At 37.2% G+C, this 22,584-nt stretch overlaps 1 protein-coding gene across 2 annotated transcripts in view; it reads right to left on the bottom strand.

Annotated features, from left to right (window-relative positions):
• Positions 1–21,745, bottom strand: part of Znf711 (zinc finger protein 711) — a 32,902-nt gene extending 11,157 nt beyond the window's left edge. Inside the window, exons 1-3 of one of the 2 annotated variants that reach the window (XM_004669602.2) lie at positions 21,459–21,745; positions 18,036–18,140; positions 8,392–8,946 (exon numbers count right to left, since the gene is read on the bottom strand). In XM_004669602.2, the coding sequence (XP_004669659.2) occupies positions 8,392–8,946; positions 18,036–18,114 (634 nt within the window). In that variant the 5' untranslated portion in view covers positions 18,115–18,140; positions 21,459–21,745. The remainder of the gene's footprint in view (positions 1–8,391; positions 8,947–18,035; positions 18,141–21,458) is intronic. The other variant, XM_045140881.1, reaches the window with a different exon arrangement.
• Between the last annotated feature and the right edge of the window lie 839 nt (positions 21,746–22,584).

Below are 22,584 nucleotides of genomic sequence, written 5' to 3'. Positions count from 1 at the left end.
CTCCACTGAGTGGATCCATTAGTCAATTCAAGAGCAGTTGGCTACCCACCATGGCTATGTGCCACTACTGCACTGTGTATCACCTCAAGTTGTTTGCTATTGCGTAGCTTAGACTACAAATTGCTTGGACAGATGGTCATTTTCCCCTAATCACTCATATGGCATCTTCTGGCACTAGATGATCTAACTATCTGGAGACTGACTCCATGATGCTTTACAGCATATGAAAAACTTATATAGGAAGTTGAAGCAACTGTATTTGAGACTACTAATTACATTTGTAATATACATACAAAATCTCTGCTCTACATCTTGAAGGATGGTCTTAATGTCTGTAATTATTATACATGAACTATAAAACAAATATATTATATTAATAAACTTTCTTATGGCATAAATCACATTCAAGCAACAAACACTCTCTAAATTTTATGGTCTAACCACTTCAATGTCAATCTCATTCAAACCAAACTAAAGCCTAATCTAAATCAAAAACTGTCTCCTGTCTATGGATCACACACAGTACCATACATGAAACATACAATACTGAAATCCTTAAGTATATTTAATAATTCTAGGAATATGAAAAACAAAATTAAATGCATTGAAGAGGTATAAACTTGGTGCTCTTAAAAAGATCAGGAACAGCTGGGTGTGCTGGCATATGTATTTAATCCCAGCACTCTGAAAGCTAAGGTAGAAGAATCACCATGAGTTTTAGGCATACTGGGATACAAAGTGAGTTCCAGGTCATCCTAGGCTACCATGAGACCCTGCCTCAAAAAACAAAAATAAAGTGCAGGAGGATCTAACTGGACAAACATCTGTAGATTCTGTAGTTCAGTTTCAACTTCAAGAATATAATTTTGGTCAATCCAAATGCCAGATGGCCTATTTTCGAGATTGTTTTTACAAAGCTACTTTATATTTGTTTTAAATGTAGATTATTCCATTCCATTAAAATTTGAGTATTTTATTGACTATTAAAGAAAGCACTCAAATGATGAATATACTACACAATTTTATCCTCCCACAGTTCCTTTCCACAGCTCCTAATTACACTGCAATGTTATAAACTAAAATGATTAAATATTATTCATTTAATAGTTTCTGTTCTAAAATGTTGAATAAAATAACAAGATCATAGAAAATTTAAGACAGGCAAGTTTTCATGAAAAAGTGCTTTCCAGTTTTGGAAATATACATAGGATATATAAAAACTAAAAAAGGGGGCTGGAGAGAAGGCTTAGCGGTTAAGTGCTTGCCTGTGAAGCCTAAGGACCCCGGTTTGAGGCTCAATTCCCCAGGACCCACACTAGCCATATGCACAAGGGCACACATGCATCTGGAGTTCATTTGCAGTGGCTGGAGGCCCTGGCACGCCCATTCTCTCTCTCTCTGCTTCTTTCTCTCTCTATCTGTCTCTCTCAAATAAATAAATAAAAATAAACCAAAAAATTAAAAGTTAAAAAATAACTTAAAAAAAGGATCCAAAATATAAATAACTGATGTTGAAATAATAGTAAATTAGTGAAGTAACTATAATGCTCTTATTTGATAAAAACTTTTCTATTATACATGCACATAATGGAATATGGCTTGTAAATAAAATAAAGATTGGTAGCTGGGTGTGGTGGCGTGCGCCTTTAATCCCAGCACTCGGGAGGCAGAGGTAGAGGTAGGGGGATCGCTATGAGTTCAAGGCCACCTTGAGACTACATATTGAATTCCAGGTCAGCATGGGCTAGAGTGAGACCCTACCTCGAAAAAATACACACACACACACACACACACACACACACACACACACAAAAAAATAAATAAATAAATAATAAAAAAGATTGGCACACTGATTTCATACTATGACATGGATGGCACTTGAAAAATATTAAGCAAAATGACAAGTTTTGTATGATTCCACTTATATATAAAATGTCTAAAATAAACAAAATTATGAATTGGATTTGCTGTTGCCTGGGTTGAATATAAGTAGGAAGCAACATCTATAGGTTATCAGGCTTAATTCTGAGGTCATTTATCAAAACTTGTTAAATTGTGTGTAGTGATGGTTTCTCAACTGTGAATACACTAAAAAATCATGATGTTGAGGGTATATGTAGTATATGGGATGTGTGTGTGCAGATGTACATGCTCACACACTTGCAAAGGTCACAGGACAATGGTATATGTCCTCTGTTACACTTCTGTATTATTTTCCAAAGACAAAATGTCTCACTGAACCTGGAGCTACATGTTTATAAGTTAGACTGGTTGACCAGGGAACCCCAATGTCCCCACTGTCTCCACCTCCCTGAACAACAGGTGTGCCTAGCATTTTATGTGGGTTCTAGGGTTTGAACTCTAGTCCTCACTGAGTTCTCTCCTCAGCCAAAAACTAATCCCTTGTGTTGGAGAGATGGCTTAGCAGTTAAGACATTTGTCTGTGAAGCCTAAAGACACATGTTCTACTATCCAGATCCCACATTATCCAGATGCACAAAGGTGAGGTACACGCAAGGTTGTACATGCCCACTAGGTGGCTCAAGCGTCTGGAGTTCAATTTCAGTAGCTGAGGCCCTGGCACACCAATTCTCTATCTGTCTCTGTCTCTCTCTCTCTAAAATAATTTTTAAATCCCTTAAAAACACTTTAGATGCGTGGTATCTTAGTAAACTAGCTATATTAAAGTTATAAACATTTTGGTATTTTTCTTTTATTCTAGAAATTGGTGAAGTTTGAATGAGATTTTCCTACTGGAGAGATGGCTCCGTGATTAAGGCACTTGCCTGCAAAACCTAATGACCCTGGTTCGGTTCCCTGGTACCCTCATAAAGCCAGATTCACATGTGGTTCATGCCTCTGGAGATCATTTGCAATGGCTAGAGGCCATGGCATGGCATTTCTGTTTGCTTCCCTCTGCTTGCAAATAAGTAAATGAATGAGATTTTCCTCTGAAAAAATCCTGCTCATTTATATCATGTTCCGAGAGGAGATAAAAATTAATTTTAAATAAAAATATCTTAAATACATTACAGTAGTACATTGTAAAGGAATTCCCCTGTTCTAAAGCACTTTTTAATAAAGTAAATAATCACCCATCAATGCCATAAGAATATGAGGTGTATTTTAAGAAAGAATTCATCTGAAACATTAGACTAACATGGTTATGTTATACTAATTTAAAAGTTACTTAACATAGAGTGTGGTACTAGCTCAGTGGCTAAGAGTACTTCATACACAAGCACAAGAACCAAAGGGGTCCCAAGACAGCTGAGTTAAATTCCCAGGACCCACATCAATAGCTGGAAATGGCCACACACTTCTCTAACATCATTTTTTTAAATTTATATTTGAGAAAGAGAGGCAAATCAAAAGAATGGGCACACCAGGGCCACTAGCCACTGCAAATGAATTTCAGACGCCATGTGCTACCTTGTGCTTCTGGGTTTATGTGCATACTCGGCAACTGAACCTGAACCCTTTGTCTTGCAAGCAAGTGCCTTAAACACTAAACCATCTCTCCAACCGTGTAGTCTCATTCTTGTTGGGAGCAGAGGCCAGAAAGTCTCTAGGGTTCACCAAAACTCTAAAATTATTTAAGAGACTCTCTGAATGAATCAAATTGATAAGCAATGGAAGGGGAAAACTGATGTTCTCCTCTGGCCTCCACATATATGGGCATGTCATCTGTATGCTCATGCATACACCACACACATTACACAAGTACCACATCACTCTTATTACACATACACAACAAAAAAAGTTACTTAGCACAAGTGGAAGAGGCCAAGTCTAAAATTCAGCTATGGCTAAGATGTCCATACAGGAATATTCAGAAATTCCAGAACAAGAGAATCATGTGTTTTAAGTCTTCAACATTAACTTTCAGATATTTTGAAAAATCTGTATGGGGGGGGGTGGAGTTGGAAAGACAACCTCTGAATTTTCAGTGATGTCTTTTTGTTTTGTTTTGGTTTGGTTTGGTTTGGTTTGGTTTTTCCGAGGTAGGGTCTCAGTCTAGCCCAGGCTGACCTAGAATTCACTATGTAGTCTCAGGCTGGCCTTGAATTCACGGAGATCCACCTACCTCTGCCTCCCGAGTGCTGGGATTAAAGGCGTGCGCCACCACGCCCAGCTTCAGTGATGTCTTTTAAAGCAACTTATTCCTTAATTCCAGGAAAATCCACTAGGTAACAGAAACCAAAAGACAGTGTCAATGAAGATTTAAAAATAGATGAATAGGGCTGGAGTAGCAGTTAAGCACTTGCCTTTGAAGCTTAAGGACCCCAGTTCAAGGCTTGATTCCCCAGTTCCCACGTAAGCTAGATGCACAAAGTGGCACATGCATCTGGAGTTTGTTTGTAGTGGCTGGAGGCTCTGGCATGCCCTTTCTCTCCCTCTCTCTCTCTCCCTCCCTCCCCCCCCCTCTCTCTCCCTCTTTCTGTCTGTCATTGTCAAATAAATAAAATAAATCTTTGTTTGTTAAAAAATAGATGGAGTATATATTAAAATAAAAGAAGGGCTGGAGAGATGGCTTAGTGATTAAGCGCTTGCCTGTGAAGCCTAAGGACCCCAGTTCAAGGCTCGATTCCCCAGGATCCACGTTAGCCAGATGCACAAGGGGGCACATGCATCTGGAGTTCGTTTGCAGTGGCTGGAAGCCCTGCTGCACCCATTCTCTCTCTTGCTCTCTGTCTCTTTCTCTCTCTCTGTCGCTCTCAAATAAATAAATAAATAAATAAAATTTTAAAAAAATTCAAGGATGGGCTGGAGAGATGGCTTAGCAGTTAAGCACTTGCCTGTGAAGCCTAAGAACCCCGGTTCGAGGCTCGATTCCCCAGGACCCATGTTAGCCAGATGCATAAGGGGGTGCATGCGTCTGCAGTTCGTTTTCAGTGGCTGGAGGACCTGCCACACCCATTCTCTCCCTCCCTCCCTCTTTATCTCTCTGTCACTCTCAAATAAATAAATAAAAATAAACAAAATATTTAAAAAATAATCAAGATATGGGGTATTGAGTGTAGTCACACCTTAAACTATCATTAAATTTTCTAAGCCTGGGACGGTAACTAATTTCTGTAATACCAGCCCTGGGATGTGGCGGCAAGAGGATCAGGAGCTCATGAATAACATAGGAAAATATTTAATTTTGTGTATTTGTACACATTTTAAAAATACAAATTAATTTCCATTGGCATATACTAACTGTATCAAGGAAGGAGTTTCATTCTAAAATTTCCATGCATGCATATAATGTATTTTCATCATAATTACATCTTGTTAAACTTACTTATCTTTATTCTCCCTTCTTAATTTCTCCTTCTGTATCCAGATCACAAGTATATCCCCTTTTCATTGTATGGTCTCTATTTTCCCCACTAGCTTCAACATAGGAAATAGAAAAGAAACATGGGATACTTGTTTTTGTGGGACTGGCTTATTCCACTTAATATGACTGTGTCATAAAAAGGAACTTTAAAAGTTGCCTTTTTGATTAAGAAATAAACTACTCCACAGCTTAAATTCTGCATAAAACTACCCCACTGTTGCTCCAATATTAGAAAAAGAGTTCTCTTTAACTTTCCCTCAAATTCTCTTAGACTAGAAAAGCAGAATTCCCTGAACTTTATATAAGCAACAAATAGAAAGAAACACATTATCGCTTTAAATGTATTATTAAAAACAATTTTCTTAGAGACAGAGTCTCATCTAGGCCAGTTGTCTTTGAACTCTACATAGACAAGGATTAGCTTGAACTGCTAATAACCCTGTATTCATTTCTCATGTGTTTGGAATACAGGCATTTCCCATCATACCAGACTTATAAGTTTTAAAAAAAACATTTTTTAAGATAAATAATAGAGGGTCATATAAGGTATGACTACTGACAATACATGATGTCTGAATCTTAAGCTTCTTTCAAAACAAAATTTAGTTTAATGAAAAATCATTTTTAAAGTATGTTGAATTTATTACAAAGACACTACTAAATTCTGTCATAGAATATTTGTTGTTATTGTTTTATTTGATGCAGGGCCTCATCACTCTATCCCATGCTGACCTGGAATTCACTCTGTACCCCCAAGCTGGCTTTGAACTCATAGCTATCCTCTTCCTATCTCAGTGACTGGGACTAAAGGCATGTGCCACTATGTGCGCCATTTGCAATAGCTTTTAATATAGCAATTATGGCTTTTAGTAACAGGTTAAGATGTAAATTTAATATTGGGTGAACTTAGTAATCCACATGTATTCAGGAATAGGTAATAACATTTTCTAAAAATATTTTTATTTATTTATTGGCAAGCCCAGTGAGAGAGAAGAGAGACAGACAGAGAGAATGGGCTCGGCAGGGCCTCCAGAAGCTGCAAATGGTCCAGGCACACGACCACCTTGTGCATCTGGTTTTACATGAATAATGGGGAATCAAACTAGGGTACTTGAGCTTTGGCTAAACCATCTCTCCAGCCCAGTTATAACATTTCTGAACTCTTTTAGTGGATCAACTTATTCTTTTAAAAACAATTTGAATATTCACTTCCAAAGTGCATATAAGTGGTGCATGCCCCCCACCCATAATTCCAGCACTCTAGAGATAAAGGCAGGAGGATCAGGAGTTTAAGGCCAGAGTTAACAACATAACAAGTTTGAGGCTATCCAGGGCTACATGAGACGCTGCCTAAAATGTTTTTACACAAGATTAACATGCTAGAATTTAGAATTATATCTACAAATGAAATAAATGTTTTAAATTTTAGTTTAAAATTCCCTAACACACATATAGCATACAGTCATTTTACATATATACATGTACATACTTTCTACTTGGTAATTCCTTCCCTAACAGTTTTGTATTCTTAAGAAGCAAACAAAAATAACATTTCATGATAAAGTAAGACGTCTTTATCTACTCTTAACTACTTGTAGCATGATCCCTTTAAATTTTATAAAGACTTCAACAGTTCTTTCACATGCATGCATGTATGTGTTGTTGATAATCACAGTCAAGTCCTCGAGCGGTCTAAACATACATTTTGCCAATAAACTATATCCTTAGTCTGACCCTCTTAAAATATATATATATATTTTATTTGCACATGTATGAGGGGAGGGAGTAGAGCCTCTTACTGGACTTCCATGGGTGTGGGGGAAATCAAACCTAGGCTGGCAGGCTTTAAAAGCAAGCACATTCAATATCTGAGCCCTCTTCCAACACCCAACCCCTGCCTTAAAACTCCATAAATAAAATATCATGACTTTTTGCATCACTGAAGGCGTGGAAAGTCTATCACTTAAAAGAAAAACAAATAATTCTATCTTCTTTCAGATGGAATGTATTAATGATCTCATAGAGCAGTCTGAAATAAGTATGTTAAATAGTTTTACAACAGATATATATATTCACAATAAAATGGAGAGAAATATAGGATACAAAATTTATGATTTGTTTCAAGTACTTAAAAAACTAGAGCCAGGCTGGCACACACCTTTTTAATCCCAGCCCTTGGGAGACAGAGGTAGAAGGATTGCCATGAGTTAGAGGCCACCCTGAGATTACATAGTGAATTCTTGGTCAGCCCAAGCTATAGTGAAAACCTACCTCGGGGAAAAAAAAAAGTATGTAAAAAAAAAAAAAAAAAAAAAAAAAAAAAACCTCATGTAACCTGTATAACATAATACACTTAAATTCTTGCATAAAAATACATCACAACCAGTGACTATCATGATAAAAAAAAAAAAATAAAGCAATAGTGGCATAAGTTACTCCCAATTTTGAAATTTTTCTATGTTGACCATTAAAAATTTGTATCAGTTAATACTTCTGTTGGGTCTCTGGAGACATTAATAAATTGCTTTATTTGACTTAATTTTGTGTGTACAATTTCACAGAATAAATTAAAAATACCAGCCACACCCCTCCCCCCAAAATATAAATAACAGTTTTACAAACATTATTTTTGGCTCAACAGATAAGACACTTGTAGCATGCATTATGAGCCTGAGAGAACCTGTAGCTACCTAAGTTCAGTTGTCCAGTAACTACATAAGCAGCTGAGATAAGCTTCTGTATCTACAGTCCTTTGGGGAGCATGGACTAGAAACACTGGGACTTATAAACATAATTCCATGTTCAGAGATAGTACCTCTCAAGGAAATATGCAGATAAGCAATACAGCAGAAACACCAATGATCTTTTTGCCTACGTGTGCACACACTTCTAAGCATGCTTACTTGAACATACATGTGTGTAATCCCCACACACAACACACTATATTAAAAATTCAAAGATTCTGCCCATGACGTTTATTAAATATATTTTCAATCCCACACAAACCTTTCCAAAATGTAAATTAATCTCTCAATAAATTAACTTATTTATGTTTCACTTACAAGATATCATTAAGTAGTCTTCAGAAGTGCTCTTGACATCATCATCGTCGTCATCGTCATCATCATCTTCAGTTTTTATTGTAACTGTAGATCCAGGGACACCACCAGCTGCTTGAATCACAGTTTCTGTGTCTGAATTAGTTACAAGCACCTCCTCTGATACCATTGTGGGAGAGTCAACTCCTGAAACGCAGTCTTGTACCACATGTCCCAAGTGGCCATCAGGACCAGCCACAAGATCAGCCACAAAAACCTGCTCAGGTACCCTAACAGTTTCTGTAATTAGTTCAGAAGTCAAGATGTGATCCTCATCATCTTCCTCTAAATCTTCTTCAATAGCAACATCAGCTTCAAGTACAGCTTCAGGAACAATCACACCTTCTGTTACTACATCAGTCTCTGTAATGATATCAGGCCCATGGACAACTTCAGCTGCAAGGCCATGATCAAGAGTTATCCCATCATCTGTGACAACATCAGAAACTAATACAGCCTCAGGAACTGAAACAACAATATGGTCTCCATCGATATGTGCAGTGCCAGCCATTCCAGCCACTACAATACAAACAATTATTCAAAAAGGGTAAAGTTATTTTTATTAACCAAAAATAATATATTTAATGTATCAATTTCTATTAATGTCTTAGATATGAATTCATGTTTTCCAAACATATCATTTTGAAGACATTATTTATAATTTAATCATAATAAAATCATTACTAATCAGGAATTGGGGTAGAGGTTGGTAAAAAAGTGCTATAAAATCTAAGTCAATGTTTAAAAACAATTTGCTTTCATGCCATATTGTGATATTGAGACATCACTACATCCCAAATGAAACAGCTACAGATTAAAAGAAAGAATTGAAGTCAGGCGTGGTGGTGCACGCCTTTAATCCCAGCACTTGGGAGGCAGAGGTAGGAGGATTGCCATGAGTTTGAGGCCACCTTGAGACTCCATAGTGAAATCCAAGTCAGCTTGGGCTAGAGTGAGATCATACCTCAAAAAAAACAAAAAATAAAAATAAAAGACAGAACTAATGAAGATATATAGAAAATATATCTCATATATGGGAAATGTAAAATGCCAAGTCACTCTGAAAAATAATTTGGTAGTATTTTTACAATACTAATGTTCATTTATTATATAAGCCAACAATTTCACTGTAAAGAATTTTCCCCAGAAAATTTAAAATATGTTTATACAAAAACTATACATATTCCTATTAGTTCATAGTAGCCACACTTATGCTAGAAAGAAACTTAACAAGCAACTTTAGTGTACTTCCCTTGGCACATCCTTACTATAGTATACAACTCAGCTAAAAGAAAAAAAACAGGAATGAAGGACTGATGCATTCAATGAATCTCCAGAAATTTATGCTGAGTATTAAAAATAAATCAGCAGACTTTGAAAAAAGGTATAATGTGTAAATGGCATCCTTATATGTCATTCTCAGGGTGACAAAACTATAGATATGAAGAATGGATAAACAGTTGCAAAAGGTATGTAGGAATTTTTATGGATGATATATAACAGTTTTAGAATATAAATGGTAAGGGAACACAGCTTTATCTTCACTGCGTGATGTTTATATAAACCTCTAAATGGAATAAAACTGTGTAGTCACACTGTACACTTAAACAAGCACACATGCATGCAGATATATGTCAAAAAACTTAATGAGGTGTGTCATGCTAGTTAACAGTAATGCAACAATGTTAATTTTCTGTGTATTATATTGTACTACAATTACAAAAGTTGCCAGCAGTGGAATAAGATGAGTAAAAGATATCTAAAACTCTAATGTACTAAATGTTTCTATGTCCTATGAGTCTATATTTTTCAAAACAAGTAAAATGAAAGCAAAATGACATCCACAATACTAATATGTGAAAACAAGTGAGTCCATGAAATGTTATTGTATAACATAAACAAAATTCTCTGAATTTCTTTAATTTAGAAGATTTACTATATCACAAAAAAAGGTATCATTCAAGATATGATTTGGGGATAATTTTTAAGTTGTATTGGGTTAAGATTTAGTTGGATTAATAATTAGTTTGCAATAGAAACAAAGCTTTATTTTTTTCTCTCACAGTAAACACCAAATTCTACCTGCCTTGTAAATTATTTTATGAGGAGTCCTCCTCAAGTGATACATTCAGAGAGAAAAAAATTTGGGTACCTAGTTATAATAAATTATTTATATGAAACAATCCAGCAAAAAACTTGGGTTGGAAAGGTGAATCAGCAATTAAAATCACTCAGTTGAAAAAGCCTGCTTGCCTGGGTTCAATTCCCCAGTTATCATATAAAGTCAGGTGTACAAAGTACTGCATGCACCAGGGGTTCATTTACAGTGGCAAGAGGCCCTGGCATGCTCATACCCTCTCTATTTATCTCTCTCCCCCGCCTCTCTCTTCGGTAAATAATAAATAAGTATCAAAAACAAAACTTTCGGGCTGGAGAGATGGCTTAGCGGTTAAGCGCTTGCCTGTGAAGCCTAAGGACCCCGGTTCGAGGCTCGGTTCCCCAGGTCCCACGTTAGCCAGATGCACAAGGGGGCGCACGCGTCTGGAGTTCGTTTGCAGAGGCTGGAAGCCCTGGCGCGCCCATTCTCTCTCTCTCCCTCAACCTGTCTTTCTCTCTGTGTCTGTCTCTCTCAAATAAATAAATAAATAATTTAAAAAAAAAACATTTAAAAAACAAAAAAAAACAAAACTTTCAGGCTGGAGAAATGGCTTAGCGGTTAAGCGCTTGCCTGTGAAGCCTAGGGACCCGGTTTGAGGCTCGATTCCCCAGGACCCACATTAGCCAGATGCACGAGGGGGCGCATGCGTCTAGAGTTCATTTGCAGTGGCTGGAGGCCCTGGCGCTCCATTCTCTCTTTCTCTCTGCCTGCTCCTCTTTCTGTCTGTCGCTCTTAAATAAATAGGAATAAACAACAAAAAAAAAAAACTTTCCCGCCTAAAAATCCCTTTCTATGAAGTAGTACCTAAAGAATTCCAAGTGCTCTACTAGAAAAATACAAGGTATATTACTTATATCCAATTCATTAAGAAGTTATTAATGACCAGCTAACACTATCAAATAATATGGCAAGGAAGGAAAGAAAGCTGAGCTTTCAATAAAACTATCAGGATTATCCTTATATTTGAAACAGGATTCAGGTAGCCTAGACTGGCCTTGAACTCAGTGAGTAACTGAGGCTGATGTGAACTATATTGTGATCTTCTTGACTTCACTTTCCATATGCAGAGATTACAGGCCTATACCCCCCTGCTGAGAGACTTGCTTTCAATTCCTCTGAATCCTCCTCCCCATTTTCACAGTTGTATATAAAACCATTTTGCATTAAAATAAAAGAACCATGATCCTGAAAAACTGATAGACAAAGGAAGTATTTATTGCTTCAAAAAGATTTTTTCGGGCTGGAGAGATGGCTTAGTGGTTAAGCACTTGCCTTTGAAGCCTAAGGGCCCCAGTTCAAGGCTCAATTCCCCAGGACCCACGTTAGCCAGATGCACAAGGGGGCGCATGCATCTGGAGTTCGTTTGCAGTGGCTGGAAGCCCTGGCATGCCCATTCTCTTTCTCGCTCCCTCTGCCTCTTTCTCTCTCTGTCTGTCACTCTCAAATAAATAAAGAAAAAAAAAAGATTTTTTCATCAATTACCCTGTTGGCCAGTTAAAAGAGAGGCACAGAGTGAGGTTTTAGGTTTTCCCAGACTGGATATGTGAAAATTTTAGTAAGGAAAAAGTAAATATTATTAGCACCATAAAATTCAAAACAATGGTATTCCACATACAGTGATAATAACATATTTTATAAAATAGTTTCTCAAGTAAAAGTCTAAAAAGATAGGAAATTATTACTAAGAATTGCTAGTGATTTTTTTCATTCCTAAGTAGACAATAGGGAAAGATGGAAGGATACAATAATGCTAAAACTTGCCTATGCTCAGATTAACCTGACTCAGTGGACTCTATAAGTGATTTTATACCTACCAAGCCTATAGTAGGCCAAAACCAATCAGATCTAAACTAAAATAAATCTAAATATACTTGCTTACCTTGAAACAAATTATCATAAGGATCCTAGACCAAGAAATAAGTATACAAGAGCACTAACATTGCTCAGGTCAAAACATCCCAGTTAAATTTTGCTCTTTCTTTACAGGTTCACCTGATAACATTCATTGAATTAATAAAGACATTTACCCAGCTAAACATCTAAACAGTCATTCACTCCACTATACATGAGCTCTATTTATTAAACACTGATTATGTATCAAGCAGTCTGATAATACACATCTCCACACACAATTCTTTATTTAATCCTGAAAATAACTATAAAGTGTTATCCTCATTTTAAATAGAGAGGTTACTTGAAGTCACTGTTTAACTCTGGATTTTTGTTGTGTTTTCTACTTGACTAGGGGGATAAAGCTTATTTCCTTACTCTATGGAGTTTTAAAAAGATTATAACCAAATATAGAGGAGTGTTATGAGGTGCAGAGTTAAAAGACTTATCCTTTAAAAACCCATTTAATTTTAAAGGACTTACTGTGGAGCACCAAATGGTGTAAGTAATTTATCCTACCAGTTTAAATCATCAATGATACAAAAAAAATTTCAACTGTGAATCTATAAGATAGCCAGATAACTACAAAAAGGAAGATATGATTTCAAGTATTTGTCAGTTTACTGAAATTATTTCATTCAAAGATTATCTGTAAATCCACCAGTTATGGCACAAACTTTGCTTTTGGTGGGACTGTCATCAACCACTAAGCCTATTCTGCTATTTCAGTCCCAAAGCAACATTGACCTTTTACAACATCAAAAGCTTAAGCAACTATTCAATTAATGCCACATACCCTAAGAACCACTACTAAACTGAACACCATCAAAGTTTTATATAAAATGCAGTATTTTAAAACTTTAAATCTCCACTATCTTTCAAAAGAAATAGGTCTAGGGACTGGGAAGATGACTCAGAAAGTAAGAGCACTTGCTGCACAAGCATGAGGACCTAGCTTCAGTCCCCGGCAACCACCTAAGAGCTGGGTATGGTAATACATACCTGGAACCCCAGCACTAAAAGGGACAAAAATATAGGAGACTGCTGGGACTCAATGGTCAGTCTATCCAAAGCATAACCAGAGCTCCAGGTTCAGTGAGTGACCTTGTCTCAAAACAATAAGGCAGAACAATAGAGGAGACACCTGATGTCTAAGAATCTAGGCTAAAGGTGCCCACATTTACATTTATGTGTGTGCACACAGACAGACAGACACACATACACACAAAAATGAAATGGTCTAATAAATTCTAAATTAATGTTTCAAGTTTTCTGTATTGTAGTTATCCCATAGTACAAAGAACCTTACAAAATTTGAAGATCTTATGACATACTGTTTATATAACTATGCATGCTAAATTCTGTTTCAAAGTATTATTAATTTATGATATTACAATTATCTGTTTTTATAGTATTTATTTACTTATTTATTTATTTATTTGTGTGTGTGTGTGAGAGAGAGAATGGGCATACCAGGACCTCCAGCCACTGCAAATGAATTCCAGATGCATGTACCACTTTGTTCATCAGAGTTACCTGTGTCCGGGAGAATCCAACTTGGGTCCTTTGGCTTTGAAGACAAACACCTTAACCACTAAGCCATCTCTTCAGCTCAACTATCTAAGATTTTTTTTAATTTTTCTTATTAATTTTTTTTTATTTGAGAGCGACAGACACAGAGAGAAAGACAGATAGAGGGAGAGAGAGAGAATGGGCGCACCAGGGCTTCCAGCCTCTGCAAACGAACTCCAGACGCGTGCACCCCCTTGTGCATCTGGCTAACGTGGGACCTGGGGAACCAAGCCTCGAACCGGGGTCCTTAGGCTTCACAGGCAAGCGCTTAACCGCTAAGCCATCTCTCCAGCTCAAATATCTAAGATGTGATGCTATCAGAAACTTGAAGACAATATATATAATTTCTAATGAAATTTTTAGAATTTAGAAAGTTCAACAGGTGGGTAAATTAAGCATTTTGTTAAGCTATCAGAACTAAAATTTCCAAGTCCTCTCAATAAAGTTCTCAAAAGTTTAACAATAACCAGAAATACAACTGTCAGTTGAAGGATGAATAGGTATATAACATAGAATAGGGGCTTTACATTGTTTTCTGGCATAAGGAAGTTAACTCACACTACTCAACTCATTTTAGAATGTGCTTCAAAGGATACTGCATAAACAATTGAAAACTGTAAGTAGTTTTAAAACTTTTCAGCATCCTTATACTTAAAATAGGGTATACTGAATGAAAATTTTCCTTCCAGTTATGTATAAATGTATGAAAGGGACCCAAGATGCTGTGTTGTCTATCCTGTGGTTCCTATCATGCTTTGACTCCTTACCATATGTCTCAAAGAGTAAGTCTAGAATGCAAAGTTTCATGTCTATCATGTTATCATTCTACAACACTAAAATATCTCAAAAGCCTAAGTGTTCATCAACAGATAAATGAATAAACAAAACAGGATCACCTATCCTAGGATACAGAATTTGGTACTAAAAAGAAATCAAATATTAATAAATATAACATGCAACAATATGCATAGTGGCACATGAAGACATGCTAAGAGAAAGAAGCCAAACATAGAAGGCTGGATGTTGCATGATTCCATTTTAAAGAAACTTTCAAAGTAGGCAAATGCATAAATTTGGGTGTCTATAACTGGTGAGAAATGCTAATGTTTACAGGAGATTTTTAGATTAACAAAATGATCTAAAATTATATAGTAGGGCTGGAGAGATTGCTTAGTGGTTAAGGTGCTTGCCTGCGAAGCCTAAGGACCCCTGTTCAACTCTCCAATGGGAGGCAAGTGCAAAGTTGCACATGCTCTCTAGGCAGTGCAAGTGTCTGGAGTTCATTTACAGTGGCTGAGGCCCTGTTGCACCAATTCTCTGTATTGGTATCTCTCTCTCTCTCTCTCTCTCTCTCTCTCTCTCTCTCTCTCTCTCTCTAAAATAAAAATAAATATAAACAAAATTATATAGGGGTGATAGCTGCCTAATATTTAATTATAAACTTTGAACTAGGTGAATATTATAATACATAAATTATATCTCAATTAAAAAGAAGAGATATTTATGTAAATGTAGTTCAATATGTACCTTCTACTCCCCTAACAACTAAAAGGAGAAAATATTACCTGTAATAAAACCTGAAGATAAGGATGGAAAGATGGCTTGGCAATTAAGGCGCTTGTCTGGAAAACTGAAAGACCCAGGTTCCATTCCCCAGTACCCATGTAAGCCAGATTCACAGGCTGGCTTATGTGTCTGCAGTTCTTTGCAATAGCTGGAGGCCCTGGTGTGCCCATTCTCTGTATATCTGTCTCTTCTCCCCTAGCCCTCTCCTTCTTTCTCTCAAATAAATAAATAATTTTTTTAAAAAATACAGGAGAATAAAGTCCATCTGTGTTTATAAAATCTGAAGATATTGATCAGGAACGAGTTAACATCCAGTAAATAGTCACCAGCACCAGTCAGATATTTTTTTACCTTTTTGGAGAAAACACACACTGTAGTTGCTAATGGGAAATATCTTCAAAAGCTAAGGTGGTCCTAACATTTTACCAAATGCGATAGAATATGTAGCATTTTTCATTAAATCGAGAAAATACTACTTACATTTCAAATATCTATTTTGAAAAGTAAAAAAAAAAAAAGACATTTTAACCAAAAATTGCTAGAAATTCAAGTCTTCCATTATTCTAAAATCTGAGTTGAATTGTGTTTTCATATTCTAAATCCTGTCAACTCCATAGGGAATAATGTTTAAAGACATATACAATCTCATACTCTTTTACACTCTTGCCCTTTGCTCTATAATTTCTTCCTATGCTATTCATTTTTGTTTCATGACTGTGGCATATACCAAAGAGAACAATGTAATGGATTTATTTTGGCTCACAATTTCAGAGATTTCAGCCCATGGTTGGTTGTTTCCATTGTTGTGGGCTTTAGATAAGATGCTGGACAGCATGAAAGGAAGCATATGATAAAACAATGCAGATCAAGTCATGGAGGTCAAGAAATGCAGAGAGTCTCTGCCTTTGCTAGCAGGCATTCTCTGTTATTCCCATTTAGCTCCCTCCAGAGATAGATAGTGATGCCCACAAATGAAATGAACCTTTCTTAGTCTTCTGTGAAAACACTTTCTCAGACACAACAATCTCATCAAACTCTCTTAAACCAATCAAATTGAAAATTAAGATTAACCATCATAATTTTTTTATAATTTTACTCCAAATTATTTCTAAATCATGCACAATCAATATGTCGCACTTATCTTTTAGGTAAATGAATCCATCATTGCATTCTTTGCCATAAATTAACAGTCATCTCAAGTAGTACCACATATAGAAACTTGTTATGCCCAAATTTACTCATCCAACAAATGTCAACAAATCACAGAATTGGAGCAAACAAATACTATTTAGCTCAGCATACTCATTATAAATGTGGATTCAGTAATTTAGTAATGTTTATAGGTGCTATCACTGTGACACCCAGAATATAGTGCCTCTGATTTTCATTACTATGGGCTTTGAATTTGGTGTCCAAATGTCCAAGCTTAACCACAGTATCTGAGAACCTAAGAAGCATTTTCTTAACTGAGACAAGTATCACTAACTTTAGTCCTCCATCAATTTTAGCTTCAACAATTCCATACCACATCATGTTTTCCATTTAATTTTTATCCAAATTTATAATTTGTCTTTTCTACTTTTGTGCCAATCTCATCATCAGTTTTTATGCTCCCTTTCTGCCTCTTTTACTTTGGATCTATCTCTGCTATAATTCAGACCAACCCTGTTCAAATTCAGTATCTTTTTTTTCAGTGGAGTCATGGCATCTTCATCAAAATAACTCTTATTTGAAGAGTACTGAAAAATGTATACACAAATATAAGAAATCTTTTCATTAAAAAAATGTAGGTTATTGGTAACAAATTTATGAGGAAATATTATCAGAATATTATTATCAAGTATATGACTTTTAGTGTATCATTTCATAAGCATCTACATTCTTTGGATTGATAGCAGCACTTCCATTTTCAGCTTTATTAACAATGAAATTTATATTTTGTACTTTAGACAATTAATTTAACTTTTTTTGTGGGGGAGGCATTGAGGTAGGGTCACAAATCCAGCTCAGCCTGACCTGGAATTGACTCTATAACCCCAGGTTGGCCTCAAACTGCCAGCAAACCTCCTACCTCAGCCTCCTGTGTGCCTGGATTAAAGGCGTGCACAACCACCCCATCATAATTTAACATTTTCTACATGTGATAATTAACATATAGTGTCACAATAAGATGCAATTAAGCACTTACTTATGCAAAGTGTGGTTTTCATTTCTAGTAAGCTATTACTTCTATAGTCTAAGTTTCCTTACTTCAACACTCTCACCAAGAATGAAAATGATATTAGATGGCTAACACATAGCTTTATTTTTTTAAAACATAATCTCTACCTTTAGTATTTCTAGTAAAAGAATATTTCATTGTAATTCTATCCTTTTTAAAGTTTACTTTAAGAATAAAAACACAACAAAGAAAATGATTTACCAAAATCCTGCATAATCATAGTATGGGCCATTCTAGAGTCTGATGTGTGCAATCCAAGACTTCCAACACCTGAATCCATACTTAGCAAAGTTCATTCACAAATATCTGTAAAATAAACAGTTTAAAAAAGAGTTTAAATACATTTATCTCAAAGTCACCTGTTTTGAGGAAAAAAATCCTACTTAAAATGTCTCTCAATCAGTTATACAAAGCTCATTACAAAAAAATAATTTAAAAAGAACTTCAAAATTTGATTAGATGTTTTATGTGACATAAAATAAATAAAAGAAGGGGTAGGTAGAAGGAAAGTCAAGGTAAAGTAAAATGAAGCAATTGTAGGGTGATGAGAAGTGAAAAATCACAAGCAAGAGAACAAAACTGCAGGACTGAGTTCCAATAAAAATACAGGTTATAAAAGAAGGTGAAAAAACAAGATAACAGATAATAGTTAGGATATTTATACATTACTAGAAGACTCAGAAGTCTAGTAGTAGTGAATTTCATCCAGTTACTCTCATCCATTTCTTCCAGACCCAGATCAGCCCTGCACCAGAGCTCTGCAAATAAACTTATATCTATCAATGGCTACTGGGCTTCTACTTAACAAATGTTAAATGTTCTATCCCAGATTCCCTGGAGTTCTTTGAACCAGTTAGGACTTCTGGCCTCACTCTACTATATACTCTTGTCTCACAGTTTTGAGGACTTTTAAACCTGAGTGTTTCTAAATATAATAAAGGTAAAATCAATCACATACAAATATTTAGCAATTTTCACAGCATATCATTCACTTGCAATTGTACAACTGTTTTTTTTTTCAGTAGTGATTAATAAAATCATGTTAGCCTCATGCTGATTTTGAAAGTAAAGGCTCAACCTGTTTCCTTTTCTACTTAAGACAACCATTATGGAATATAAAGTCAAATGTTGTCACTGAGAAAATTTCTTGTAAATGCTGTGTTTGAAAATCCCCTTAAGACAAAAGAATCTAACTAAACAACCTACAATGTATCAACCTACAATGTATCAATCTGATAAGGTTTGCAGCTGTTCACTTGAGTATTTAATAAATTGAGCTATACTGGACAAAAGATAAGGTTACATACTTCTCCAAAATTTTAGAAAGCTTTAATGTAAAACAAAATCAATTATTAAGCACTGGGCAATGGCTAAGAGTTTTGTTTTTTTCCCTTACCATAAAGCTGTAGGTACACAACAGGGAAAAGAGTTACAGAATAATTTACCACTTTGTATACAAAAGTGTGCTGTAGCAGCATACTTTTCATGTATCTAAAGAGTCAGGTAAAATGGCCTGGGAGCACAATTAGAGATTTTTCAAACTTCTTAGCATTATTTTATATTTTTTAATATCACACTGTTTTCTGTCTTGCTCTTCTTTAAAGTGAGAACAAGAGCCAATCAGATTTCACAATACATCGCCTTTCTAGTTACACATTTAAAGTGAAATGTCATAAGGACTTAACTTATTTTAACACTTAAAATTATAGTATATTATTTTTAATTTGATCAGTTACTTCTTTATCATATGAACTAATGGAACAATTAGAAATTACTTTTTTTTAGTTTACTGAATAAGGTAAATAATAAGTAATTTGTTAATCACCTTTGAATGAGCAGCTTGAGAAAATTGAAGAATCTGAGAAATTCTTATGTATTGTGAAATTATGAGATTTCTTTTTCCTTTAGAACAATGTATTTTCTTTAGGAAAAAAATATTTTGTCTATTGTAAGAATATCGACAAATTACATATTTTAAAACAAATTTTTACACAACTTAAAAATGTTTTTCTTTACTCTTCAATTTGGAGGTTGAGAATAATAACTCATTAGCTCAATTCTATGTTTATCGTTTTTAAAAAGCAGCCAAAAAATGCCAACAGAAAAAAAACCTAGTATCATATAAGCATATAAGCAATGTTTACTTAGAATTGGATTATTTGATTAAATCAAAATCTTCTGTAAATCACGATTTTAAAACACTTTTCGAAATAATAATGATCCAAGGGCAAGGTTTATCCTTGCCAAATCTATACAGGACAAAAAAAAAAATTGCCCTAGCACTCAATTGAGTGAAAATTACAACATATAGGGCAAGTATTATAGGAAGTATATCACACTGTGTAAATAGCAAACAAATAAAAGTGGAATACTTGTTTCCAATATAGTAAGTTTCAATATGATCAATAATAAGGTAAGAGTACAAAAGTGTGATGTTTAATAAGACATAGGTAGCTAAGTCTTCAAAGTGTCTCACACATCCTCACTGAACTGAGGTAAGCCAACCAAGTACGCGGCAAGTAAACATCCTTCCATCACTACACGGGAAGCAGAAATCACAAAAATAAAATTTTTCTCCCATCTGTCTCCTCTAAACAGTTCAGTCAGCAGCAGGCTTCTTGATGTCAACAGGGCGAAGGAGAGGAGAGAAATGATGAGGCGGCGGCGGACAAGAGAATGCGAAAGTAGTATTTGCAGAGATAGGAAACAAAGGAGCCCTGGCAAGTGGCAATATTGCAGCTCTGGACGCAGCACTCTTCCCGCATTATTCTCCCTTTGCCACGATCATGCCAAGTTTCAATCACCTCACGCAGCAAGTACACGCGTGCCCCCGGGCTCATCCCCACCTCACTAGATCTCCAGGCTCCTAGGGAGCTCCACGGAGGGAAGGACGAGGAGCCGAGCAAAGCCTCTTCCCCCGGGCGCCTCCTCTACTTGGTGCAGCGGTCACGGCCGCCTCTCCCCACGCCGCGTGCCCAGCCCCTCAGCCTCTTCCCGATCCCCTGCCCCGCTTGACGTGGGAGAAGCTGGGAACCAAAATGGTGGTGTGTGTGTGGAAGCGACAGTCGCTGCACACAGCACCCCCTCCCCCGCACCCAGCCTCTGACGGCTCGCTACTCCTTGGTCCCTAAAATGCCCGAAGCCGTGCCACTTCCCGACTCACGCCGCGTCGCCCTCGCGCCCTGCAAAGGCGACCATAGGCGGCAGGCGCGGGGCGAAGGCGACGCGGCGGGGCGCGAGCGCCAGGCTCACGGAGGGGGGCTCGCGGAGAGAAAATGCCAAGGGGACGCTGCATTCTTCACCGTTTTGTTTTCCGCCATTTTCCTGTCACCCTAAACCACCGACGGCCTCCACGACGGCTCTGGAGCTCTGGGACTCTGGCCTAAGAACAGCGAAGACCCGCTGCGAGGGGAATCTTGACTTCCCTCATTCCCCCCGCATCTGCTGAGGCGGAAAAGAACGGCTGTGTGCCCGCGGCTAAACGAAAGCTGAGGGACTAGACGCCACTTCCATTGTTCCCTTCGCCCTCCACTAGATGCTGGGTGTGAGCCTCTCCCCTCACGGAAGAGACACTGCACGGGGCGAACACAAGTCCCTGGAGTTGCTCCTCAGGAGTCGCCTTACCTGTCACCGCCGCCGCCGCTGCCGCCTTTGCCACCACCACCTCTTTCACGGTCGCCGCCAGGCAGACTAAGACCGCGCTCGGAATTGCTGCGGGGGGCGGCAGCTGTGGATCTGGAAGGTCCTCACATTCGGGTTTCCGAGGTTCCGCAGCCCGAGCCAATCACAAGCTACTCTGCGTCTGGGAGGCGCGCCGCCTTGTCCTCCTTTATAACGCTCCTACATGCTGAGGTTGCATTACGTCACGCTACCCTTGCTGCAGGGTAGGGGGCCAAAGGGGGAGCGCGCGCACGCGCCGCCAGGCCGACCAAGGAGCCCGCGCTGGGTTTGTGCTTGGAGACCCCGCGGACTTGCAGCCCAGGCTGCTATGCCGGCTGCCAATGGAGGCCAAGTGCGCAAGCCCGGATCTTGGGACGTCCCTGAGGAGTTTCCGTGGGAAGATTTTCTGTTTTCCAGGTTTTCCAAATGAGATGAAGACAAGAGGAGGGGAATCAATCCAGAATGACCATTCGCTGAACCTCCAGTAAATAGTGTTTGGCGTTTAAACATGTCTATACAAATACATATACATATACATATACATATACATATACATATACATATACATATACATATACATATACATATACATGTATGTGTGTGTGTGTATATATATATACACACACATATATACACACACACGCGCGCATGCATATCTGTGTGTATACACACACACACACACACACACACACACACACATATACACATATACACATACACATAACAGCCCTACCCTCGAGGATTTGAGAAATTAGGCTGGCCACAGGGATGAGAGGTATGCGTCTCCACCAATAAAACCAATGTGTGTTTTGCTGTTTCCTTCATCCCTTTTACATTTTGTAATAGCAGACAATTTGATGAAGTAAAGTGCAGTGTAGAAAAGACAAACATGGAAGGGAAAGGTAGACAAGGGACCTAAATGATGTACGCAATAATTATTGAAAACGTCACTTTCAGTTTCTATTTGTATAAGACAAAACAGTAAGAATTTCAGTGGATATGGAGAAAAGAGTGATGAGATGTGGCAGAAAAGGAGGGAAGCACTAGGTTGCATTTGTAACATGCCCTATGTTCTGAGAACTGAGCCTTA

The sequence above is a fragment of the Jaculus jaculus genome, chromosome X, assembly GCF_020740685.1.
Source record: "Jaculus jaculus isolate mJacJac1 chromosome X, mJacJac1.mat.Y.cur, whole genome shotgun sequence".
NCBI classification, from domain to species: Eukaryota; Metazoa; Chordata; class Mammalia; order Rodentia; family Dipodidae; genus Jaculus; species Jaculus jaculus.
Note: the sequence above shows the minus strand (reverse complement) of the source record. Positions and strands in the feature narration are given on the sequence as shown.